The sequence below is a fragment of the Lithobates pipiens genome, unplaced genomic scaffold, assembly GCF_037356315.1.
Source record: "Lithobates pipiens isolate NorthernLeopardFrog02 unplaced genomic scaffold, aLitPip1_a1.2 Scaffold_6, whole genome shotgun sequence".
NCBI lineage: Eukaryota > Metazoa > Chordata > Amphibia > Anura > Ranidae > Lithobates > Lithobates pipiens.
In genome coordinates, this window is record NW_027507881.1 from 10,756,993 (window position 1) to 10,784,442 (window position 27,450).

A 27,450-nucleotide genomic window follows, 5' to 3' on the forward strand; every position below is an offset into this window, starting at 1 on the left:
CAGACCAATTTGATGCAGTGTGAGGCGTATGGTCTGAGCACTGACAGGCTGACACCCCCCACCCCTTCAACCTCTGCAGCAATGCTGGCAGCATCTATTTCCCAAAGACAACCTCTGGATATGACGCTGAGCATGTGACCTCAACTTCTTAGGTGGACCACGGCGAGGCCTGTTCCGAGTGGAACCTGTCCTGTTAAACCTCTGTATGGTCTCGGCCACCGTGTTGCAGCTCAGTTCCAGGGTCTTGGCAATCTTCTAATAGCCTAGGCCAGTGATGGCAAACCTTGGCACCCCAGATGTTTTGGAACTATGTTTCCCATGATGCTCAGCTACACTGCAGAGTGCATGAGCATCATGGGAAATGTAGTTCCAAAACATCTGGGGTGCCAAGGTTCGCCATCACTGGCCTAGGCCATCTTTATGTAGAGCAACAATTCATTTTTTCAGATCCTCAGAGAGTTCTTTGCCATGAGGTGCCATGTTGAACTTCCACTGACCAGTATGAGAGAGTGAGAGCGATAACACCAAATTTAACACACCTGCTCCCCATTCACACCTGAGACCTTGTAACACTAACGAGTCACATGACACCGGGGAGGGAGAATGGCTTATTGGGTCCAATTTACTCACTTTTGTTACCAGCGGGTTAGACATTAAGGATGTGTAAAAAAATAGAAAAAAAACCTGTGCCAAAAAAAATATAAGCTCAAAAATGAATACTCTAATGCTGCTCCCCTGAAAAAAGAGAATACAATAGTACACTTCTCAATTCAGAATATAGATAACATGTAGGGTGCGCTAATTAACAAAAAAAATGAATCATCAACATGAATATTAACCTTCTCAATTAACAATCAATAATTTGCCGCTTATTATCAAATATCATATGTGCAACTAATCACAGTGCATTCACCATAATATATAACAAAATACATTTAAGCAATAATTAACACATTCATGTGATAACACCGCAGTGACAGTAATTGCTGCAACAACTATAGTATAAAAGTCCTTGCAATTTAAACTATTCCAAAGAAGTTCCTCTATAACGTGATGTGATTGTCCCACACAAAACGATGACAGATCTTTAGATGTAGCCACAACCTTCCCCGTGATCCTTCACCACACCAAATAAGTGATTGTAATATGATTCAGCTTACCAGATTTTATTCACCACTTTATTGAAAAAGTAAGTCAATGATCGCTCCTGCAGGATCGTGCCTGCTCACATGCCTTTAACCTGTAGACCAATTCAGCCTTCCTCCTCACAGACGGTAGGTGCGGTATATAAAAAAAAAAGATGGAGAGCCTCCATAGCGTAATTCAATTTTATTAACAAATTAAAAATAATTTACAGCCAAATGACTCCTTACTTGAAAAAGTGCCTTTCTCCAGGACACTGGGAGCTGCAATACCGAAGGTGTCCACTCTATTCACTACAGATGGCGTGCGTTCCACACACTCGCGCTGTTAGCCAGAACGACCGGATGTCCTGCGTTACCTTGCACTGCCTCCGACCGAACGTTTCGTTAGTATAATGTCTTCGGGGGGCGTGCCTGGTCACTCTTCGTACTACATTTTATACTTGAATAGATCCACCTCTCATTTGTTCTAATCATAGTGCGCAGCCTCAGTGCCATTCGAATGACACTTAGTACTACGTTCGTACTCATTTCTACACAATCATTTTCATTACGAAACAATCAAAGTAATAAATACATTCTACAAACCCTCGTACAATATGCAATATATAGATTAAACTATTTCTCTTATTCTTAAAAACTTCAGATATTTTTGGTGCATTCTGCTTTAGCTGTTTTAGTTGTTTTCCTTTCCAAACGACAGTTACATTTCTCAACGCAAAGCTCCTACAAACGCACTTTTATCTCATAACTACTTCATTTCCCTATATCCAATTCATACATTTTAAAACACATATAAACTCCTATTTTAATATTTTGATACTCTAGTTTTTACTAGTTTTTTTTACTTAGTTTTTTTCTCCAGATCTTTTTCTTCTCTAAGGCCCCTTTCACACTGGGGCGGTTTTCAGGCGTTACAGCGCTAAAAATAGCGCCTGAAAAAAATGGCCCCTTTCACTCCAGTGTGAAAGCCCTCTGAGCGGTGCGCTAGCAGGACGGTAAAAAAAGTCCTGCTAGCCGCATCTTTGGAGCAGTGAAGGAGCGGTGTATTCACAGCTCCTAAACTGTTCCTACCCATTGAAATCAATAGGACAGCACGGCAATACCGCCGGCAAAGCGCCGCTGCAGCGGCGCTTTGCCGGCGTTTTTAACCCTTTTTCGGCCGCTAGCGGGGGTTAAAACCACCCCGCTAGCGCCCGCAGACCGCAGCTAAAACGACGGTAAAGCGCCACTAAAAATAGATGGCCGCACCGCCCCAGTGTGAAAGGGGCCTTAGAAATTCACCCCCATTAATGTGCATTAATGGGCAGCACAGTGGTGTAGTGGTTAGCACTCTCGCCTAGCAGTAAAAAGGGTTGCTGGTTCAAATCCCAACCACGACACTCCCTGCCTGGAGTTTGCATGTTCTCCCTGTGCCTGCGTGGGTTTTCCTCCCACACTCCAAAGACATGCAGGTAGGCTACTTGGCCTATGTCCAAACTTGGCCCTAGTGTATGAATGGGGACCTTGGATTGTGGGTTCCTTGAGGGTATCGAGTGTGTGATGTACAATGTATAGGGATGGGGACAATTGTAGACACTCAGGTTGAACTGGATGGACTGGTGTCTTTATTCAACCTTACTAACTATGTAACTATGCAATGAACACTAGAAGTCTTTAACTTAGTTCAACCCTAAATGGCGACTAAAATGCTTTAGCGCTCATGTGAACGGAAACGACGCCTCCCAATACGCGTGGCTTAACCTTTTTCCAGGAATTTTAATAAAATTATCTACATACTTGTCGCAAAACATTGATAGAACTTCCCAACAAATACAAAGTTAAACACTCATTTTGAGCCACCTTGCTATTTTTTTGTGTATTGTTCATTTATTAAGAAATTCTCCTCTTTTTGCTTTCTATTCTCCCCATTTCAATTTTAATCATCAGACAAGAAACAATTTAAGTCTAGTTCGATGTTCATACCGTATGGTTGCATTGTTCTTAATTTATACAGCCACTTGGTGTCATTTTTGGAAATTTCTCTTTTCATATATACATATGTACCCCTCCAATGTTTTGAAATTCTATAAACTTCCCTGGATAGGCCTTATACCTATCAAGAACCTTTGCGTCCCAGGGGATGGAGGGATCGAGGCCCTTGCTCTTTGGAGGTTGGTCCTATTCTCTGCCCTTCAGCTACTTTTTGTCTGCTGTAATTTCACACTTTTTTTTGTTCACAGGGGACCCAATACTCAAAGAAAACAGCTAATGGGGTTGTTTTTTTTTTTACCCACTAGTCCAGCATTGGTCGCCAACTGCAGTATATTCATGTTTACAGGAATTATATAAAGGTTGACATTTGCCAATAACATCTTCCCAATGTCTTGTGATAGCAACTACCCTACCCTACGTTCATTATTGTACTTTTAAGTGCCAAGTTTAAGATCTTTTTATAATCTTCTACTGCAAGTTATACAATCTAATGACAGAGTAGAGCTATGCTAAGCTCTACTTGTACTGAGGTCAATCAAGTTTAGAGTTTGGGTTGAGGTTGAAGGCTCCATTCTATAGGTTAAAATGATGCCTAAGGTAAGCGACCACTTTGGATGAACTTTTTTTACATACTGCTATAGTGCATTTTTTTTTTTTATGTACAGTACTTGATTGTGGCCATATAGACAGAATTGGATTTGCCACAGATAATAAAATAATGATCAAGTATATTTTAAAGGCGTTTGTATTTATTTTCTAAATAGGTTCCTTTAAGCTAGTGCATTGTTGGTTCACTTACCTTTTCCTTCGATTTCCCTTCTAAATGTTTTTTTTTTTTGTCTGAATTTCTCACTTCCTGTTTCTCCTCAGTAAACTTCACACCATCATCCGAGCGGTGTTTAGTTAGCCAGAACAGCTTACTGAACAGCTTACTGAGGAGGAACAGGAAGTAAGAAATTCAGACAAAGAAAACAAAGAAAAAAAAAACATTTAGAAGGGAAATCGAAGGAAAAGGTAAGTGAATCAACAATGCACTAGCTTAAAGGAACCTATTTAGAAAATAGAAAAAAAGAACCTTTACAACCCCTTTAAGTTAATATATGTAGCGCACTACCCCCTTGGGGACTGCTGATTGTGTTCATTTACCTTTTGCCAGCCTGCTCCGGTTTCGATCCTCCCATGCAATTCCATGACACAGAACTCTGAATTTTTCAAGTTGCTTTATTTGGGAATACATTTATAGGGCGGTCTAATGAAGCATATGAGATGCCCTGTTAAACCCCAACTTGGAAATGAAAGGGGAAATTAAACCATAGCCGTAGATGTGTTAATTAGATTCCCTTCCAGCGATCCTTCTCTGGTTCCCTTTTCTCTCTCTAATGCACTCTCACTATGGACAGATGAGCATTCCCCTGAATAATGCTGTGGATGTTGAAACTCAAAGTCCCAGGCCTCACCGACTATTCCCGTGACTTGCAGTGTCCAACCTCCTTCAATAGCCCCGAGAAGTGCTTGATACTGTGGTCCTCGCATACACAGCATAAAGTTTCGGAATAGATCCACTGGGTTTGCACTCTCTTTGCACTCTCCCAACAACAGTCCATGCTCTACTCACAGAAGGTTGTTCCCCGGTCTTCTTCCTCCTCTTAGTTCTTACTTCCTCCTCCCGTGCAGTCCGGTATGTCCTCGCCTGGGACGTCCCGGTATTTCTCCAGCTCTAAATGATGACTCCTGCTCCAGGGGCCCAACTTCGGCCTTCCTGGAGTCAACTCCGGCTACCCGACTCCAGAATTATTGAACTCCCGGGCCTCAGCCTGAACCCGAACTCCAACCTTGAACCTCCCGAGGACATGTGATCCCCCTTTTATGAGAGACCTCCTCTTGTGACCACTCAAATTAACGATTGGTCAGCTCTCTCACATGTGGTTTCCTGCCACTCAGGTCTCAGCCCATCCTCTCTGTTCAGCGCACCTACCGTCCAGCAGAGGAGACATCCCTGAGCCCAAGTGTAGGTGCCCCCCCCCCACCTTTTGTCCTGACACTCCCAACCCTGAATCCACAGCTAGGCCCAGCAAAAAGACATGGCCCGTGGCCAAATTTACCTATCTCTACACCCTACGCTATCAAAAACACCACTAAGCACCTACCGAAAAGTAGAGAGCGCTACATATATGTAGGTGCAGGTCCTACTTTAGTTAGGCTGTTAGGCTAAATCTAGTTTTTGGCTTTGCTATAGTAAGTGGAGCAATGATCATTTTATCTGTTTAGGGTTTCCTAAGTTGGGTGTTTGATTCATCCCATCTGCTTCTGGAAGAAGTTTCCAGAATATAGGGCACTGGGCAAGGAGTTTCAATTGACCAGTATGAATATTTATCTTGCCCCGGCCAATCCCTGAAAGAAAATGTCCAGAAGGTGACTGGGGAGATGATAGAGGTTTGGGAGGCCTTTTCCAGAGAGGGATTGAGTTTTTCTGGGACTGTTGCAATAAAGAAAAATTGCAATTCAGGCCTCAGCGGGAGCTGGGCTGAGGCCTGGAGAAGATTGCTGAAGGATTATTTGCTGGAGGGCACTATCCTGAAGTCCTGGTTTGAAGAAGGATCTTTAATCGACTTCATGTGAATGCTGAATGGTAGACAGCTCCTGGGACATTGCAAGTAAAGACCTTGCTGTGGTCTCTTGGATGTGCAAGTGCTAGAAGCGGGGCTGGTGCAAGGATTTTTGACACCCTAGGCAAAACCTAATTTTGCAGCCCCCATTGGCTCCACCCCTGACCCCACCCCCTTTGCCCTGCCCCTGTGACAGAAGGTGCCTGCTATACAGGAAGCATCAGTTCTGCTTCCTCTAGCGCTGGCTCCAATGCTGCGCTGCACCTCTAATTACACTACCGGTCGGACTGAGTTATTTAGATACTGCAGCCTGCAGAGCATGCAGGTGCAGAGGAAAACCAGCAGCTGTGCACCGTAGGCGGCTGCCTAGTTTGCCTAGTGGTAGCACCGGCACTAGCTAGAAGGGAACTAAGTGCCAGAGGATGCAATATGGACTGGGACTGCTCTTATAAAGCCCTAGATATACTGGCCATTCTCTGTTGCCTCCTGGAAAGGCTACAATAGAGAAGATTTGTGAGAAGTTTGTCCTCTCATTGATTGCGATTATGATTTGGAGTATCCTGTGACCCTAAACCCCTCTCCAGTTCAAGTTATTAAGAAATAAACTCTAAAAAGACATCTGAATTGTCCGTGTGCATGGAACTGTGCTTGTATCTGGCAGCCTCTATACTATTGTAGGAGACCTGAGAACATTCTCAGAGATCCCTCCAGGAAAAACACTGCATATGTATTTATTATTTATATTGAATTGATGTTTTATTTATTAACATTTGGCCAATTCATATAGTTTGTCATAAGTCTGTATAGAACAGCCATTCTCAACCAGGGTAATATGAATGCCAAGGGTTCCTCCAGAGGTTACTGGGGGTTCCTTGGGCTGTGGCTGATTGACCTCCCATCTGATGTTGATGGCATGGTTTTGGGGCCAATGCCACTTGGCAGAGCCAGCTGCATGACACCAGTGATCTTTTTAGCTATCTGTAGGGGTGGCATTCCCACCACTGCTGTAAGATGGGCATTCTTCCCAGTGGCCACCAAAGTAAGGGATATTCTTTCCATTGACCACCAACAAATTGAGCATTGAGCATTGACACTGACCAACATAGTAGGGAGGATTCTTTCCACTAACCCCCAATGTTGGGAGCATCCTTCCCACTGACGACCAATGTAAGGAGCATTCTTTCCAGTATCCACCAACAGGGCCGGACTTTCAATAGGACTTGACGGGGCTCAAGCCCATGGGCCCCGTCCAATAGGGGGCCCCGCAAGCCCATACTTTGCACTAGGCGTCCACGCTATAGCAGGCTACAGCGCGGAAGGCAGTTGCTGGGAGGGCGTCCCTGGACGTCCTCCTCTATGTTTACTTCCCCTGATGCGTGCCGCGGGCGCGCATCGGGGAAGTTCTGTGTCGGCAGTGTCCCTTGGACACAGCCAATCACAGATCATGCTAAATGGCCAATCACAGCGGCCATTTAGCACTGATCTGTCCAATGAGAGATGATATCATGAGATCATCTCTCATCACCGGCTCTCCCCCTCACAGAGACAGCATGTGAGGAGGGAGAGCGACGTGCAGCCTGTCACTGTAAGTAAAAAAATAAAAAAAACAATGTAAAGTGCTGTCCCCAGTGCCATCTCTCTGTCCCCAGTGCCACCTGTCCCCAGTGCCATCTGTCCCCAGTGCCACGTATAAGTGCCATCTGTCATCAGTGCCACCTGTCCCCAGTGCCACTGCCATGTATAAGTGCCACCTGTCCCCAGTGCCACCTGTCCCCAGTGCCACCTGTCCCCAGTGCCACCTGTCCCTAGTGCCATGTGCCATCTGTTATCAGTGTCACGTGTCATCAGTGTCACGTACTAGTGCCATCTGTCATCAGTGCCACGTATTAGTGCCATCTGTCAGCAGTGCCACATATTAGTGTCATCTGTCATCAGTGTCACATGTCGTCAGTGCCGCATTTTAGTGCCATCTGTTATCAGTGTCATGTGTCTTCAGTGCCATGTATTAGTGTCATCTGTCATCAGTGTCACGTGTCATCAGTGCCACGTATTAGTGCCATCTGTCAGCAGTGCCACATATTAGTGCCATCTGTCATCAGTGCCACGTGTCATCAGTGCCACGTGTCATCAGTGCCACATCAGTGTCACGTGTCATAGTCCTGGTGCTCCTGGGCCTTCAAAAGTGTAATAGGTAGTCAAGAAGTTAGATGTGTAATTTATGCTCCTAGAACACGTGACGGCGCTCCCTGCATGTTGGGCCTCTCTAAGTGGCAAGGCTGTGGAAAAGTCCCACACATGTGGTATTGTAATACTCAGGAGGAGTAGAATGTACAATTTATCTTGCACTACTTTGTTCAATGAGTTATTTTGTTATATTCTTGCAATTGATTTGTTATGATTGCAACCTTACAAGGTAGTTGATTGTTTTTCAATATGTTTTCCAGGTAAATAAGTGTTTTATGTTCTCATTCTGACCAAGATATTTGTGCATTGCAATAAACACTTGATCACTTTGAACTTTTTTAATCATTATTTATTTATTGGAAAAAAACTTTTCAAGCTTCAATCAGTAATAGATTATTACTTTGTTTAGCATTTAACACTGTCTACGGTACCAGTCACCTTTTAAAAGTAGCTTGGCACTTCAAATAACGATTGGATCGATTATATTGTTACGGCACCAGATGGCAACAAATTAATATAGAAGGTAGGGCCCAAAAGTGACTCAAGCCCAGGGGCCCCCAGCACCCTAAGTCCTGCCCTGTCCACCAACCATCAATGTTGGGAGCATTCTTCCCATTGATCACCAATGTTGGGAGCATCCTTTCCAGTTTCCACTAACCACCAATGTAAAGAGCATTCTTCTCAGTGACCACCCATGTAAGAAGCATTCTAGCCATGCATACTAGCACATTATGACATTGCCTTGCAGGGAAATTTGTTCATTTATTTTTTGTTCAACAACTGCGTTTTACTACCGCTTTAATTTTTGTTTTTGGGTTTAATTTCACTTTAAGTGTGGTTTTAAAAATGGATTCAGTGTTTTCTCCTGCCACTATTTTACCAGTATGACCAGTGAAAAAGAATGATAAGGGTCTCTATATAAAGACTGCATGATCCCAGGTATGTTTGCCTAAATGCCTCTGCATGCCTTTGGCTAGCACCAAACATTAGTATTTTATAAAGCTTTTTGGTGAATCTTGTAAATAAAGCTAGGTGAACACGCAAGTTCAGCCAAAGAAAAAAAAAAAGATGGAGCCTGTTGAGCCCTTGGGCCCCAAGGCATTCTCTGATTGGACATGATGGAGAGAAGGGTCGGTGACATCACGATCTCCATCTCGTCCAGAGACTGCCTTGTATTCATTAAAAAAAAATACAAGTAGCGCCGATTACATTAATGACTGTCAGCTTCCCCAAAGGCCCCTCATGTATGAGATATACATACTTACACCGTGCCAAGCTGGACCTATAGAACTATACAATACAAATCATACCTGGAGGTCAGATTTAATAATAACTTTACAGGAACCAGCGTCAGACATGAAAGCAAGAATAAAACCAGATGTTGGGGAATATTTTTTAAAGGAATGAAAATAATGTGGTGAATGTGCTTTATAGAAAAGACAAATGATCCATCAACTAATGTATGAAACTCTTGGCTGAATGTAACATTTGATACTTTATAAATAGGACATGAATAACAAAACATTGTATTATAATTAGGGCTGTTACTGATTAAAATTTTCGCGTTTGATTAATCGATCTTTTTTTTATTAATCAACTCATTTTGATTAATTATAACGCACATACAGATCCAACTACTTTTAGCTGATCTCCTTACATTGCAACTCTGCATTAGTCAGTGGTAAATGTGGTATACACTATATACAATCACCTGACACTAGTTTCCACAATCCATGACTTAACTTGATAACAAATGCGTTTTAAATTCAAACTGTAGCACTGACGTAAGTATTTTTTTTTATTTCCACAGTAGCGTGACAATCCCTCCACCTCCGGGTCTAACTAATCACTCTCACCTTATGGCATGGACCCCTGTGCAAACAGGTGGTCATGCAAGCGGGTATCAAAAGGGTTAACACGGACCATAAACTTCTCTCACATTTCCTTAGATCTCAGCAAAGACGCCAGGTCAGTGTAGAAAGAAAAGATCTAAGTGCTCACCGCTTAAATAGGAAGTAAACCCTTCCAAACAACTTGGACCTATAGGTAAGCCTAGATTAAGGCTTACCTGTAGGTCCAAGCAATATCTCCTAAACCTATATGGTTTAGGAGATATTTGCCCGAAAATGGGCACCGCTGTCTACGGCGCATGCGCCGTAGACAGCGGCGCGCAGGCGCACTAAATGCGGCAAATCCAAGAATGGATTTGCCTAATTTGTCGACTCCCGTGCGCATGCGCGGGAGTGACGTCATCGCGGCTTCGCCGTATGGCAGCGGCGGAGCTGCGAGACGCGACTCCCGTGCGCATGCGCGGGAGTGACGTCATCGCGGCTGCGCCGCTGTGATTCATCGGAGCTGCGAGACGCCACCAGCAACATGGATGCGGCGGACTACAGGGGACAGCGGCGACTTCGCTGGCTCCTGTGTCATGTAAGTGACACATAATGAGCTACTATGCGATGCATAGTAGTCCATTATGCTTTACCTTTGCAGGGAAAAAAAGAGGAAGTAAACCCATCAGGGTTTACTTCCTCTTTAAGTATAAGATTTCATTTTTGTGTTTAAACACAAACTACTCACATAAAGATGATAAAAACACAGCATGTAAAGCCTACAATTGTGTTCGTTCCATAGGGCAGCAGCGGGTGACGTCATGCGTAGCTCCTCCCCCGTACACGGTACGTTCAATCAGAACTTCGGCGTCACCAGACTCCTCCCCCCCTTTCCTTCTTTAGCAGATGGAGGCACTTGGGGAAGGAGTCCGGTGACATTGATGTCCGTGACGTCATCGGATCTCCGATGGAACTCCCTGAAGACCCAGAAGCCGGCGGAGAGGTGAGTACCGATCAAAAGAATTTTGATCAATCAAAAAAAGAATCAATTAATCGAGGAATTAATCTTCCCAGCCCTAATTATAATATAAAATATACTGTATATTACTGTATACACACACACGCATGCATATATATATATATATATATATATATATATATATTTATATATTATATATTAACACATACCATACATCAATTAGTAATATACAAACTCGCTAGCTCTTCCATACAGTTTGTGAAATGCCAGTACGGTTGTGCGCCTTCACACTTGTCTCTTTATGTGTTTTCTATTCTGCAGTTGTCAGATATTGGGGTATCATCTAAACATGGCGGAAGCTAATCAAAATAATCCAGCAATAACGGAAATGTCTGAAGAACAAAAGAAGATGCAGAAAGCGATTTACTTCTTCCGGATTGGAGATCGTAAGTAAATCTTTTTTTACCTTTTGTAGTAAAGTCCTGAGCCTCTTTAGGCCTAATGGTGACCTCCAGAGTCAGGAGGAGCTGACATCCTTCAGTGTAGAGTGGGTTAGGAGGCATGGTGGGTGTAATGCAAGATGAACAGGTGGGTGCCAGACACTTTTTGAATGCAAAGAGATTTATTGTATCTTGAACTGAACTGTGGGAGAGAGGGTTAGGGTCAGGAAACCCTTAGGTAGATGCAAAGATAATTAGCAGACTCTGAGACTTCTATAGGTAGACAGCTTTACAGGTGAAGGCCTCCAGCCGGACGCCACTTTTGTATAGGTAGGACCGCTATCTCCTATGGCAACAATCTTGTAGCTGTTACTAACGGCAATTGTATTCAACTGTTTTCAACACAAACCGTTCTCAGTTTACCCCACACTCCCTCACTGTGGGTCGTCACTCAAAGAGCTCCCAGTCTCTCTCTCACTAGACTTTAGATCCAATAGCCACTGGATCCCCTGAGCTCTTTCACTGTGAGCACTCAGTATCTCCCTCAAGCGTCACCCCCGCTTCACTGCTGGGTCACTGGCTTGGCACTCACAGATACTCCTCAAGCTTCACCCCCGCTGGCACGTTAGGTCCCTGGCTTGGCACTCACAGATACTCCACAAGCGTCACATCTGCTGTCCCACTGGGTCCCTGGCTTGGCACTTGCTGAAGTTTTCCCACTTCTTCACTGTCCCTGGCTGGTGAGAAGTCTGCTCTGGTACTTGCTCCAGCTTACTCACAGTGGTCTCCGGTAGCAAGGTGGATGGTCCCTTAGTAGCAACAGCTTCCTCTCTACCTCCCACCACAACTGGTTCCCTGGCCGGCTGAACCGTTACTTCTGGTTGGACTACAAGCCAGTAGTCCCAACCCTACGCTCCTTTTCCTGCTTCTGGATAGGACCTCAGACAGCCTAGCAGTCAAAAGTCCACGGGATAGGCCATAGGTTTCTGGCCTAGCAGCCCGGGGCAATAAAACACACGTCCATCCAGACAGCCGTCCAGGTGGCACAGAACCCCGATCACCTGAATCGACCCAAATAAATAGGTTCTACCAGCAGGCCAAGGGACCCAAGAAAATCACTGTCCATTGGCTGAGATACCCCGTTCATTCCTAATCTGTCCTTGATATTCCCTTGTCTTATCTAGTGTCACCAGCTACGATGACACCTTGTGACAGAAGAGAAAAGTACAACTATTGCAGAATTAGGGGGAAATCAATTGATCTCCTAACAATTGGCCAAGACAACTAGCGCCTGGCAATTAAATTTGATAGCAACCCTGCCTAAACTTCAGGGTGCTACACTTTAATTGCCTGTTCTACAGAATCACAATTGCTGTTTAATTTTTTTTAAATTATTATTTTTTGAGCATACCTAAACCTTTGTCCCGCCATATCCAACTGAAAACGTCTCCTATTTTTAAGTTAAATGTTACGTTTAAATCAAATGTTTAATTAACATTAGTTTTAAATAATAATTGTATTTAATTAGTTCATTTGAATTTAGTAATTTAACTAATTAAAATGAAATCTTGAATTTAAATGAACTAAAAAATTTATTTAGATTTTTAATTTAAAGTCCACCAATCATCATATTATTTAAATGCTCAGCTCACTCATAATTGATACTTTTAGGTGAATTCGATTGGGCTAAATCAGCTTTTCCTAACCTGTTTTTTCCTGTCTCGGCGCCCCTTTAAAAGTAGGCAACATTTTGAGTGGGCAACCTGAGCCTGTGGCAATGCACAAAACCACCTTGATGAAATTAACTTCACATCTGAGGTCCCCCATCACATCTGAGGTCCCCCATCACATCTGAGGCCCAGCTCTGATGTAAAGATGGACCTCAGTTGTGAAGGTGGACCACATCTGAGGTCCACCTTCACACCAGAGGTCCACCTTCACACCAGAGGTCCACCTTCACACCAGAGGTCCACCTTCACACCAGAGGTCCACCTTCACACCAGAGGTCCACCTTCACACCAGAGGTCCACCTTCACACCAGAGGTCCACCTTCACACCAGAGGTCCACCTTCACACCAGAGGTCCACCTTCACACCAGAGGTCCACCTTCACATCAGAGGTCCACCTTCACATCAGAGGTCCACCTTCACATCACAAGTCCACCTTCACATCACAAGTCCACCTTCACATCCGAGGTCCACCTTCACTCTATTATACATTATGAAGTATGTCCCACCCAGCGACGGCTGGTGCTCAATATTTGGGGGGGGAGTGTCAAATCAACTTATGATGTGAAGGTGGACCTCTGATGTGAAGGTGGACTTGTGATGTGAAGGTGGACCTCTGATGGTCCACCTTCACATCACAAGTCCACCTTCACATCCGAGGTCCACCTTCACATCAAAGGTCCACCTTCACATCAGAGGTCCACCTTCACATCATAAGTTGATTTGACACTCCCCCCCCCCCCCCCCCCAAATATTGAGCACCAGCCGTCGCTGGGTGGGACATACTTCATTACAGGTAAGCAATGTAACTAAAGCTGTAGAAAAATATGTTTTTAGCTAAACTTAAGCTTTAAAAAATGCCCATTGCATTTACTAATTTTTGCATAAGGTGAACTTCCACTCATAACAAAGTCACTGTGACCTAACACCTAGAGGCTATAAAAGAAGATAAGCCATATAACAATCCATGAAATAAAATGTTTCTCTTTTCTTGTAAACATTTGTTGTTGGGAGCTATTATACATTATTCAAAAGACAATTCCACAAAACAATGTAATCGGTAGACTTGTGCGCAACCGTTCGGTTCATTGTCGCTTCGTTGTCATTCGTAAAATTTTGTTCTGTTGTATTCATTATGCTACGTTAATACAATTTCGGATAATTCGTTATTTCTGTAGAGTGTCGATATTCGTTATACTGAATCTCGAATCGTGTCAAATTAATTCGTTATATGCACTATAATTTTGTTCGTATTAGTTGAAATTCGATATTTATGTATGTATAATAGGATTTTTATATACAGCTTACCTGTAAAATCCTTTTCTTGAGAGTACATCACGGGACACAGGAGCTTCATTACATAGTGGGTTATATAGGCACCTCTGGTGATTGGACACTGGTTGACCCAATTAAAGAGAATTCCTCCCCTATATAACCCCTCCCATCAGGGAGGCACCTCAGTTTTGTAGCAAAGCAATAAGAAACCACGTAAAACCCAAGAGGGGCGGGAGCCCTGTGTCCCGTGATGTACTCTCAAGAAAAGGATTTTACAGGTAAGCTGTATATAAAAATCCTATTTTCTTGATCATACATCACGGGACACAGGAGCTTCATTACATAGTGGGATGTCCCATAGCAATGCTCAGGTTGAGGGGAGGGAGACACAGATCATGAATCTAGACCGCCAGGGACCTGAGGACCTAAACTGCAGCCTGCAGTACACTGCGCCCAAAGGCGATATCCTCCTGCCCTCTGACATCCACCTGATAGAATCTGGTGAATGTGTGGACTGATGACCAAGTCGCAGCCTTACAGATCTGAGCCAGGGAGGCCTGGTGATGCACTGCCCAAGAAGCACTTACAGCCCTAGTAGAGTGCGCCTTCACCTGAAAAGGAGGAATCTTCCCCTTTAAGTCATAGGCCTGAGAAATAACTTGTCTGATCCACCTCGAAAGAGTGGACTTTGACGCTGCCTGACCCCTTTTAGGGCCTTCTGGCAGAATAAATAAACAGTCAGTCTTTCTTATCTGAGCAGTTGCCTGAAGATAAAGACTGATTGCTCTAACCACATCTAAAGTGTGTAAGGATTCTTCCTCTGTGGACTGAGGGTTTGGAAAAAAGGATGGTAGGATTACATCCTGATTCAGGTGAAAACCTGAAACTACCTTAGGTAGAAAGGACCTGTTGGGACGCATGACCACTCGGTCCTTATGGATAATTAAATAGGGCTCTTTACAGGAAAGAGCTGCCAATTCTGATACCCTTCTAGCCGTGGATATGGCTACTAGGAACACCAGCTTCTTTGTCAGGAGAGTTAAAGAAGCCAGATGCAGAGGTTCAAATGGTTGGGCTTCTAAGGCCGAGAGAACCAAATTCAGATCCCAAGGGCATACCGGAGGTTTGACTGGCGGTCTCATCCGCATAGCCCCCTGGATAAAAGCCCGTACTAGGGAATGTGATGCAAGCGATCTTTGAAAAAAGACCGATAGGGCCGAAATCTGCACCTTGATGGTGCTTATGGCCAAATTCATTTCAAGGCCTGATTGGAGAAAGGCCAAGATTCTGCTAATGACATACCTTCTAGGATGCCATCTCCTGGGTTCACACCAGGAAACATATGCCCTCCAGATCTTGTAATAGATACGCCTGGAGGCCGGTTTTCTGGCATTGACCAGAGTGGAGAGGACTGGCCCCGAAAGACCACGGCCTCTCAAAATGTGGGTCTCAGCAGCCAGACCGTCAAATTCAGACTGCGTAAAGCAGGGTGGTAAATTGGACCCTGTGAGAGCAGATCTGGCCGGAGAGGGAGGGTCCATGACCTGCCCACTGCCAACTTCATGATTTCTGCGAACCATGGTCGCCTGGGCCAAGCCGAGGCCACTAGAAGGACCGGCTTCGTCTCCCTCTTGACCCTTCCCAAGAACCTCGATAACAGCGGGTTCGGGGGGAAGGCATAGATCAGATTGTACTGATCCCAGGGAACTGTCAGAGCATCTGACCCCTGAGCAAGTGCATCTCTTGTCCTTGACACAAAGTTGTCCAGTTTCCTGTTGAATCTGGACGCAAACAAATCCACGTCTGGAGTGCCCCACTTGTGACATATGTCTTGAAACACATCGGGGTGCAGAGCCCATTCTCCTGGGCACAACTGCTGGCGGCTGAGATAATCTGCCTGCCAATTCTCCACTCCTGGAATGAAGACTGCAGAGAGGCACGGAACATGCTCTTCTGCCCAGACAAGTATGCGATTCACCTCCTTTTGGGCCACCAGACTTCTGGTACCGCCCTGGTGATTGATGTAAGCCACTGCGGTGGCATTGTCGGACTGAATCCGAACTGGGAAACCTCGCAGTCTGTGAGACCACTCTCTGAGTGCCATGTAAATTGCCCAAATCTCCAAGACATTTATGGGCAGCAGACTTTCGGTCGCAGACCATTTTCCCTGCGAGCATGTTTCCTGCAACACGGCTCCCCAGCCTGTCAGGCTGGCATCCGTGGTGACAATCTTCCATGAGAGGGGAAGAAAGGTTTTGCCCTTCAGCAAATTTTTGGTCTGTAACCACCAGACAAGACCTTTGCGTGCCCGAGGGGATAAACGCATAGGAAGATCCAGGGATTGGGGCTTCCTGTTCCAAATCGCAAGGATGCATCTTTGCAGGGGCCTTGAGTGGAACTGGGCAAATGGAACGGCCTCGAAAGAGGCGACCATCTTTCCCAACAGTCTCATGTACAACCGAATGGAGGAGAATCTTCTGCCCAGAATCAGGCGCACTAGATCTCCAATGGCCAAGGCCTTTGGCTTTGGAAGGAACACCCTGCCCTGAGCGGTGTCGATAATCAGACCCAGGTAATCCAACCTGGTGGTCGGTTGTAAAGACGACTTTTCTAGGTTTATAATCCAACCTAGGCGGCCCAGATGTTCTAGCGTTTTGGTGACGCTGCGACTTAGGCATGTTGCAGTTCTCTCTACGAGAAGCAAGTCGTCTAGGTAAGCCCTGACGGCTATGCCCTGAACTCTTAAGATTGCTAAGAGAGGGTCTAGAATCTTCGTGAAGACTCGAGGGGCCGTGGCTAGGCCGAACGGCAGGGCCACAAATTGAAAATGGCGCTGCTCTACCGCGAACCTCAGAAACTTCTGGTGTGCGGGAAATATTGGCACATGGAGATATGCGTCTTTGATATCTATTGATGCCATGAATTCTCCTCCTTGCAGGGAGGAGACCACAGTGCGTATTGACTGCATCCGGAAGGTCTGGATGTGTAGAAACCGGTTTAAGTCTCTCAGATCCAAGATAGGTCTGACACTTCCGTTTGGTTTTGGAACGGTGAAGAGATTCGAATAGAAACCTGAACCCTGATCTTTCGGGCTCACCTCTACTATCACACCTTGGGATAGTAATTGATCTAAGGCCAGAAATAGCGGTTTCTGCTTTATCGGATCCCTGGGGATCCTTGACCTTAGAAAACGGGAAGGTGGAATCTCCTGAAACTCTAGCCTGTAGCCCAGAGATACTGAAGAGATCACCCATTTGTCCTGAATCTCTACCCGCCAGGCGCCTGCAAACTGCAGGAGCCTTCCCCCCACTCGCCGAGCGGGGGCGCCCCTTCACAAGGATGTCTTGGAGGTCTGCTTGGCAGGCTTCCGCCCCCAAGTCTTTTTCTGTCCCTGGGCTCGGCCCTAAGGCTTTGCAGCCGAGGAGGGCTGAGAAGGCCGTCGCCACTGTTTAGAGCTCGACGCTTCGGGAGAGAGAGTACGCCTGAATGAAGGACGTTTACTCCTCTTGACTGGAAGGAGTGTAGATTTACCTCCCGAAATATTTTGGACGAATTTATCTAATTCCTCTCCAAACAACCGTTCCCCTTTAAACGGGAACCCAGTCAAATGCTTTTTGCATGACATTTCAGCAGCCCAATTTTTTAGCCATAGAGCCCTACGCATGTGTACCAACATGAGGGACAAACGTGATGCTTGTTGGACAGAATCCAAAATCGCATCAATTATGAAACATAAGATGTGAGGCATCTCTGCATATTTCTCTACTTCCTCATTAGGAAGGAGTTCAGACATCTGTTTAACCTGTTCCTTAAGGAACTGGCACAACCCCACGGCTGCGACTGTAGGTTGCACCACAGCGCCGGCCATGGAAAAGGAGGCTTTTAACAAGGTTTCCAGCCTTTTGTCAGCTGGGTCCTTAAATACCTGCGCATTATCCAAAGGACAAGTTAGGTTTTTATTCACACAAGAGATAGCCGCATCCACAGATGGGGCCCCCCATTTCTTGGTGAAGCTTTCCTCCACGGGATAATACATAGAAAACCTCTTGGGAGGAGCAAACAGTTTATCGGGATGTCCCCAGTCCTTATACATCAAGTCAGCCATTAAAGGATGAATTGGGAAGGAACAAGCAGTCTGTGGAGCTTTCCTGACTCCCAGGGAAGAGACAGAGGATGTAGCGACTTCAGCAGCTGGCATTCTGAACGTGGTACGCACCAATTCAGTGTAATACTGCACCTGCTTTCTGAGTGCCTGGGAGGAGGGGACTGACTCCTCATCCTCTGACTGATCCGACTGCTCATGATCCCTTTCCAAAGATAGGGATCTCTCCTCATTTTCAGAGCAACTGTCTGAGAGAGGGATTTCAGCAGAGGGAGGGGATCTACCCCTTTTCTTGCTATCTTTTAGGGAAGCAGAAATAAAATTCATTATCCTCCCTTCAAAACTCTCCAATGAAGCCCTAAGGGAGTCCTCAGTGACATAGACCGGGGCTGCGACATTAGGAGAGGCTGCAAAGCCTGAAAGGGGCACTGACTCGTCTTGAGATGCAGGCTCCACTCTTGCAGAGGGGGATGGTAATCTGCATGCACTTTTAGAACCCCTGGACCCAGGCGGTGACCTGCCAGTGCTTTTGTTACCTGCCCCTGAAACCCTCTTACGAGGAGACATAGTACTGAGCTACAAAGCAGAGTTACTAGTGTAAAATGCAATCACTTTGTTGTGCTTAAAGTCTCACAATAAATCAATATAAGCTTAACTGCACAATATGATGCCGAGTAGGTGTCTTAAGGTTCGCCTGGATCCAATCCCACGGATGCTTACAGCCCACAGCTCCTGTGTCTCACCTTACAGTCCCCTGACGCTCTGGGCTTTTAAAAACGGCCGTTTTGGCGCCTGCATTGCAGTCTGGAGCACTTGATTGTGCACAGCTGGCAACCACACCCCCCCCCTTTCCCTATTAGGCCGGGAGCGCGCCCGGCGCGCGTGCACGCGCCCGCGCGCGTGCACGCGCCCGCGCGCGTGCACGAGGACCGCGGGATCCGGGGGGGGGAAGGGGAACCCAAAAGGAGTGACCTGGGACCCCCCGATCTGCGTGGGACCCCTTTTTAACTTATATTGTGGCAGGGACTGCAAGGAGACGTGAGTAGCTGGGAGGACCAGGCATTTCACTGAGCGTGTTTGTTTGAAAGGCATGTAAGTATGCATCAGGCTTGCTCTTACTCCCTCAAGTGGTGGAAACCAGGTAAGACATACAACTACTCAAAATGAAGAAATCCATTCATATATTAAATATATAGGATGACTTCCCATACCTGTTCCCCGCCGCAGGAATTGCTGATTTCAGACCAATTCCAGCCTTCACCCATCACGGCGGGTATTGTTAGCCAACCTTCAGGCGTATCTGGGAATCTTACGAAAAGATTCTCCTACCTGGGCCTTGTAAAAAACTCTGCCAGAAACTTACGGGCGCCCTGAGTAAACAGTACCCCAAGTCTGGTTGTCCCAGAGTCCAGTCTTCCAATGGAGAGGACTTACAGGCAAAACCTCGTGTCTTCGGCAGACGAGGCCCGGGTACCATACCATCTTGGGAGTCAATTATCGGCCCGAGGTATGGATCCGGTTTGTTGTAGCCCTTCGGCCCTCGCCGGGACCCGCATAGAGCTAAGTTTTACGTGACCATCGACCAGACACTGGCGAAAAAACTGAGGTGCCTCCCTGATGGGAGGGGTTATATAGGGGAGGAATTCTCTTTAATTGGGTCAACCAGTGTCCAATCACCAGAGGTGCCTATATAACCCACTATGTAATGAAGCTCCTGTGTCCCGTGATGTATGATCAAGAAATATATTATATACCTCCAGCACAAAATTAATCAGCTGATTGGACTGTAAGATTTACTTTGAGTTTAATCATGTTGAATTCATTCATTATATCTGCTATAATTTCTTTCATATTAGTTAAATTCGTTATTTTTTTGCATCCAAATGTCCGCAAGATGCAAAATTTGGTCGAATTTAGATTAGTTATGATTCGTTATGAAACGAATTGCACAAGCCTAGTAATCGGCTTATTTCTTCCAAAACTAAGGGTCCTCATTGCCTCTTTGTATTATATGTGTCCATATTCCCCCGAATAACAAGCATGTCCTGAGCACACTATACTAGGGTGACCAGACATCCCCGGTGTCCGGGGACAGTCCCTGGATTGAGGACACTGTCCCGGACCAAGTCTGTCCCTAGCTTTGTCCCCGGATTGGATTTGAACAGGGGTTGGGGCAATTTCAAAGACAGGCAGTGCAGAATAAAAATATAATCTGAATTACACCCCCCACTCCACTGCTCCTACTAGCTTAGGAAGGTGTAATTTTTTCCATTATCTGTGCCCCTCTCTGATGATCATGTGCTGGTCGGAGCGGAGGGAATATTTCTTCAGTTTCAGGTGCATGCCCATTCAGCTCTGCTCGCATGCTCTTCCGCCTTGGCTCAAGTCTCGGCCAGCCGCCTGCCTGCTTATCTTCTTGCCTTCCCTGGTGGAGTGATCTTCTTCCCTACCCAGTAGTAGCCGGGGCCCAGAAAGTAAGACTTGACAGGCTGTGAAGCAGGCGGTGGCGGCGGTGGACAGAGAGCCACTGATAGCTCTTTACTCATTACTAGTAAAAAAAAAAAAATATGTCCCCGGATTTCATTTAAAAAATCTGGTTACCTTACACTATACCCACCATTGGCTAATGTCAACTGGGGTCCTGCATTGCAGAGGAAAGTCCAAGTCAGCGACCCCCTACCCAAGAAAGACTGAAGAGAGGTTATAAACATTTAAAGTGATGATAAACCTTAACATAAGCCCATAGGAGTGCGCAGCCTGTTGCATTAGGGTGTGCACCCCAAATGTATTAAAACAGAGATAACGTTAGCATAGTCACCCCCCCCCCCCCCGGAGCAAGGTGTCCACACAGTGTTGCCCATACATTTCAATCCGTTTTTAACAGACTGCAGCTGCCCTTGAAAAATATGGCTGTGGGCTGACGTTGGAACTGCTTTTGCGCAGTTCCAAAGCCTGGCTGGCTTGGGCAAACTCATACATGCTCGGCCACTTCCACATGCGTAGTGAGTTAATGGCATAATGGCACTGCCTGGCGCTATTTGGACAGCAGTTGGCTCTGGGCTGCCTTGAAGTCAGTAGCATATCAGCGGACATGCCTCCCGACCGGCCAAGCTACACAATTGTAAGCAGCCTCCAACCACCTCCTGTACCATGTCTACAGCCTTCAATCACCTCCTGTATCATGTCCGCAGCCTCCAACCCCCTCCTGTATCATGTCTTCAGCCTCTAGCCACCTCCTGTATCATGTCCGCAGCCTCCAACCACCTCTTGTATCATGCCCACACTCCGCAGCCTTCAACCACCTCCTGTACCATTTCCACCGCCTTCAACCACCTCCTGTATCATGTCCGCAGCCGCCAACCCCCTCCTGTATCATGTCCACACTCCACAGCTTCCAATCCCCTCCTGTATCATGTCCACACTCCGCAGCCTCCAACTACCTCTTCTATCATTTCTGCAGCCTCCAGCCACCTCTTTATCATGCCCACACTTCGCAGCCTCCAACCACCTCCTGTACTATGTCTACAGCCTTCAACCACCTCCTGTATCATACCCACACTTCGCAGCCTCCAACCCCCTCCTGTATCATGTCTGCAGCCTCCAACCACCTCTTGTATCATACCCACACTTCGCAGCCTCCAACCCCCTCCTGTATCATGTCTGCAGCCTCCAACCCCCTCCTGTATCATGTCTGCAGCCTCCAACTCGGTCCTGTATTATGGTGGGTGGTGTCAGTAGGACAGAAGTTGGTGTCAGAAGGACAGTTGACAGCGTCAGTAGTTATTTATTTTTATTATTTTATTTTTTATTATTCTTTCAATTTTGTAGGAGCCCGATTGGGGGGATTAAGTGAAATATCAGCAGAGGGAATGTGCACCACACAGGGTGATTAGGGAGGGGCCTCCTTTCTCCACTGAACACAAGGGGGTTAGTCCTCACAGCAGCCATATTTTTGTAGCCCGCCAGAAGTGACTTTGTTCTCACACAGAGAACAAAGCACTGGTCGGCGCGATCGATTGCACCGCAAAGCATCTCCAAACCCCGCCAATGAAGCGCGTTGCATTGACATGGCACTTCCCATAGCTTTGCACCACTGGTGGAGGGGGATTAGAACACCTGTGAAGTTTTTTTGTTTCTGTCTGTGCCCCCATTCACCCTCTCTATTTGTTCTGGTGGCCATTAACACATAGCGGTTTATTTACTAAAAGCAAATCCACTTGCAGCGCACTTGGAAGTGCAATCAAAAGTAGATCTGAGGGGGACATACAAGCAAAATAAAAAACAGCATTTTAGCTTGCACATGATTGGATGATAAAATCAGCAGAGCTTCCACTCATTTCAGATCTTCCCCTCAGATCTACAGCGACTGCACTTCCACGTGCACTGCAAGTGCACTTTCAAGTGTACTTGCAGTGCACTTGTATTGCAAAGTGGATTTGCCTTTAGTAAATCAACCCCCATAGTGTGAAAGAAAGTCCAGGAATGGAGAGGAAATCTTCCAATCGGGAAACTAGTTCTGGGGACAACCAGGGATTCCTTCATTCTCTCATCTCCTGTTTTGGCTATGGGACAGAATGTGAAGTGAAATCTCCCCAATGGGACACAAGTTGCAAAAAAGCAGGGGTCCGGTGCGTGCTGGTTCACCATCTCAGGTCCGATTTCAGCCCGAATTTTGGGTTGAATTCGGACCTGAAATGGACCAAAGGATGCACATAATTTTTGTTCAAAATGCACCGGACCCACTGCAGAGATATGTGAACTGCCTTCATAGACTAGCCAGTCAAAATCTCCTGCTATTGCGAACTGGATGCAGAGATCCCGCATTCACTTTGCAATGGTGTGAGCCCAGCCTTAAAAATTGATGCAAACTTTCAGCACTAGTATTACCTAGACATGTTTTTAGAGCAGATGAGATTTACTTTTAAATCTGTGGTGTAACCATTTTTTTTTATTTTTACAGTCACTGTATGGAACTATGTCATCATTGCCCTGGCCTTCTTTGGGTTGTTCCTGGGTCTCTTTCTTCTGAGCAAAAACATCTTGAACAACAGGTAGGTTTATAATATTCTCTAGAGCAGCCTCTCTTGACCTTTTTACCCCAGAGGAACCCCAAAATTATTTGTAGATGTCAGGGGAACCCTTACTAAAACCAGTTCAATGGGGGTCAGTGGCAAAAATGCTGCTACCATTAGTAGTCAGCAGGAAGAATGCCACCCTTAAAAAAAGCTAAAAAAAAAAGATCATTGGTGCCATGCCGCTGGCTCTGTCAAGTAGTGTTGGACCCAAAATTATCCAGGTAACATCTAATGGGAGGTCAATCAGTCAAAGCTCAGGGAAACCCTAGCAACTTCTAGAGCCCTGGTGCCCAACCTTTGGTCCTTTGGTATATGATGTGCGGCACTCGAACCTCAGTCTGAAGTGGGAACATTGATTAGGGTAATAGCATTGATCTCTACCAGCCTCATGTAACATCTTCCCAGTTTCCTATTGTCTTATGCAGCTTATACCCAGCCAACCATGAATCCTGTCCTCGCTCTCTGACCCTTATTTCCTCTATTAGGTCTGCAGTATCTGACAGTTCTCTCAAGCATTACATATATTGAATGTTATGTGTGGCCCTTTAGGGATGTCAGGGGCCTCTTTAGAGCCCCCCTGTAGCTCAAAAGTTGACAACCACTGCTCTAGAGCAGGGGTCTCCAACTTTCTAAAGGGCCATATTCCTTTTTTTAAACTTTAGGGGAGCCAAACTGTGGCCAGTGGGAGAAGAAAGTGCTCTTGTGTCAGTGGGAGTAAACAATGCCCTATCATTGGTATCAGGCAGAGTAATAGTGTCCCTTCGGTTGTGTCAGTGGGAGGACAGGGCGGCACAGTGGTGTAGTGGGTAGCGCTCTCGCCTAGCAGTAAAAAGGGTCACTGGTTCAAATCCCAACCACGACACTACCTGCCTGGAGCTTGCATGTTCTCCCTGTGGGTTTCCTCCTGGCACCCCAGCCTCCTCCCACACTCCACACGCAGGTAGACCAATTGGATTCTGTCCCAAATTGGCCCTAGTATATGAATGAGGACCTTGGATCGTGGGCTCCTTGAGGGTAGGGACCGATTTGAGTGTGCAATGAACAGGCAGGGGCGGACTGACAACTCATGGGGCCCCCAGGCAATAGGAGATCATGGGGCCCCCAGGCAATCAGAGCCCATGGGGCCACACAGTATACAATCACACAGTATACACACACAGTATACACAGACATGTTTCTGTTGGCTGAGAAGGTACTGGAGAGGTGGGGCAGCTATAATCTCTGGATTTTTAGACCAAAAGTATGCCGGTAAGGGACATTTCAGAGACAGATGTAAAAAAAACACAGATTTTTACATACTGTCCCTGGTTCTACTGAGGCTGGCAACCCTGGTGGGTCCCCCTAGTGGCCCGGGGCCCTCGGGCAGTGCCCGAGTGGCCGAATGGTCAGTCCACCCCTGTGTACAGGGATAGGGACAATTGTAGACACTCACTCAGGTTGAACTGGATGGACTGGTGTCTTTATTCAACCTTAGTAACTATGTAGGAATAGTGCCCCATTATTGGTGTCAGTGGGAGGAATAGTGCCCCATTATTGGTGTCAGTGAGAGGAATAGTGTCCCATTGTTGGCATTGATGGGTGAAATACTGCCCCATTATTGGTGTCAGTGGGAGGAATAGTGCCCCATTATGTCAGGAACCATGAAACAGACAGAAGTACAATCAAATCACACTAGTTTATTAATAAAAATAAAAAGGTAAATAGGAAAAAGCGTAGTTAAGCATAGCCAGAGTCCTGTAGCCAGATCGGGTAGTCAGCCAGTCCAAAGTTCATAAACCAGATTGGGTAATCAGCCAATCTGCCAATCAGCCAATCAGCCATCATTGGTGTCAGAGGGAGGAATGATGGATTCTCGGAGCTGGAAGATCAATCCTGCATGGGGGAGAACGGCAAACAGCTGTGCATAGATGAATGGTAAGATCCGGATAAACTGGTATGATGAAATACTCTTACCGGAAAAGTTGGACCTGTGTGTCAGCGACACCAGATCATACGAGTATGTAGCGATAATCGATTGGAGAGGCCAACTCTGTGAGATCCTTCACCATCCACAAGCGACCAAGGGGATCGGCGGACCAAAACGTTAACAGCCAGGGCATCCAAAAAGTGTTTCTCAACTGGGGCATCAGTTGATGTCCTATTTCGGACGAAACGCGTAGGGTTGCTTCTTACGATTCCTATATTGCTTTTTAACCATGTGATCACATATTTTTTTGATACCCATTTTATGTATTTGGCATTTTTCGAAATAAAAACGCCAATTGATACCTTTGATTCTACACCATTGGCAGCCTTTTTCTTTTATGTTTTTACATGCTACTCGCCTCTTATGCTTACTGATCGATTTGAGAAAACACTTTTTGGATGCCCTGGCTGTTAACGTTTTGTTAACGTTTTGGTCCGCCGATCCCCTTGGACGCTTGTGGATGGTGAAGGATCTCACAGAGTCGGCTGCTCCAAGCAATTATTGCTACATGCTCGTATGATCTGGTGTCGTATGTTGTCTGGTGTCTGGTGTCGTATGACCTGGTGTCGTATGTTGTCTGGTGTCTGGTGTCGTATGACCTGGTGTCGTATGTTGTCTGGTGTCTGGTGTCGTATGATCTGGTGTCGTATGTTGTCTGGTGTCGTATGATCTGGTGTCGTATGTTGTCTGGTGTCGTATGATCTGGTGTCGTATATTGTCTGGTGTCGTATGATCTGGTGTCGCTGACACACAGGTCCATCTTTTCCGGTAAGAGTATTTCATCATACCAGTTTATCTGGATCTTACTATTCATCTATGCACAACTGTTTGCCGTTCTCCCCCATGCAGGATTGATCTTCCAGCTCCGAGAATCCATTATTCATTTTGATGAACTCTAGTGGACTCTTTTTCTATATTTCACTATATATATTCTATTTTATTTAGCGCTATATTTGTCCCTTTTAGTTTTTAGGAATTTTCGTCACATTTGTATGTAGCTGCTGTACGTAAGTTTTCACCGAAATTTTAGCGCAGTAATTTTCACGTTTTTTCAGGGGTAGGAATGCCCCAAGGGCTGGATAAAAGCAAGCAAGAGGCTACTTCTTTAATTGGCTTGGACGTTCAGACTTCATGTACAGCTTTGACCCACGTTCAAGAGCCCCATAGGCACAATGGAGTCCCTTTTCTTGATCATACATCACGGGACACAGGAGCTTCATTACATAGTGGGTTATATAGGCACCTCTGGTGATTGGACACTGGTTGACCCTAATTAAGGAGAATTCCTCCCCTATATAACCCCTCCCATCCGGGAGGCACCTCAGTTTTTTCGCCAGTGTCTGGTCGATGGTCACGTAAAACTTAGCTCTATGCGGGTCCCGGCGAGGGCCGAAGGGCTACAACAAACCGGATCCATACCTCGGGCCGATATTTGACTCCCAAGATGGTATGGTACCCGGGCCTCGTTTGCCGAAGACACGAGGTTTTGCCTGTAAGTCCTCTCCATTGGAAGACTGGACTCTGGGACAACCAGACTTGGGGTACTGTTGACTCAGGGCGCCCGTAAGTTTCTGGCAGAGTTTTTTACAAGGCCCAGGTAGGAGGATCTTTTCGTAAGAACCCCAGATACGCCTGAAGGTTGGCTAACAATACCCGCCGTGATGGGTGAAGGCTGGAATTGGTCTGAACACAGCAATTCCTGCGGCGGGGAACAGGTAGGGGAAGTCATCCTATATATTTAATATATGAATGGATTTCTTCACTGTGAGTAGTTGTATGTCTTACCTGGTTTCCACCACTAGATGGAGTAAGAGCAGCCTGATGCATACTTACATGCCTTTCAATACTAACACGCTCTGTGAAGTGCCTGGTTCTCCAGCTCTCACGTCTCCTTGCAGTCCCTGCCACAATAAAGGTAAAAAAGGGGTCCCACGCAGATCAGGGGGTCCCAGGTCACTCCTTTTGGGTTCTCCTCCTCCCCCCCGGATCCCGCGGTCCTCGTGCACGCGCGCGGGCGCGTGCACGCGCGCCGGGCGCGCTCCCGGCCTATTGGGGTAAGGGGGGGGGTGTGGTTGCCAGCTGTGCACAATCAGGTGCTCTATGCTGTAATGCAGGCGCCAAAACGGCCGATTTAAAAGCCCAGAGCGT

The 27,450-nt window shown here is 46.1% G+C and overlaps 1 protein-coding gene across 4 annotated transcripts in view; it reads left to right on the plus strand.

Moving 5' to 3' along the window:
• Positions 1–27,450, plus strand: part of LOC143958226 (organic solute transporter subunit beta-like) — a 56,477-nt gene that overhangs the window by 20,447 nt on the left and 8,580 nt on the right. For 2 of the 4 annotated variants that reach the window (XM_077467728.1, XM_077467729.1), the window contains 3 exons: positions 3,987–4,130; positions 11,039–11,163; positions 23,222–23,312. In XM_077467728.1, coding sequence (XP_077323854.1) covers positions 11,067–11,163; positions 23,222–23,312 — 188 coding nt within the window. In that variant the 5' untranslated portion in view covers positions 3,987–4,130; positions 11,039–11,066. The remainder of the gene's footprint in view (positions 1–3,986; positions 4,131–11,038; positions 11,164–23,221; positions 23,313–27,450) is intronic. The other 2 variants (XM_077467727.1, XM_077467726.1) reach the window with 1 other exon arrangement.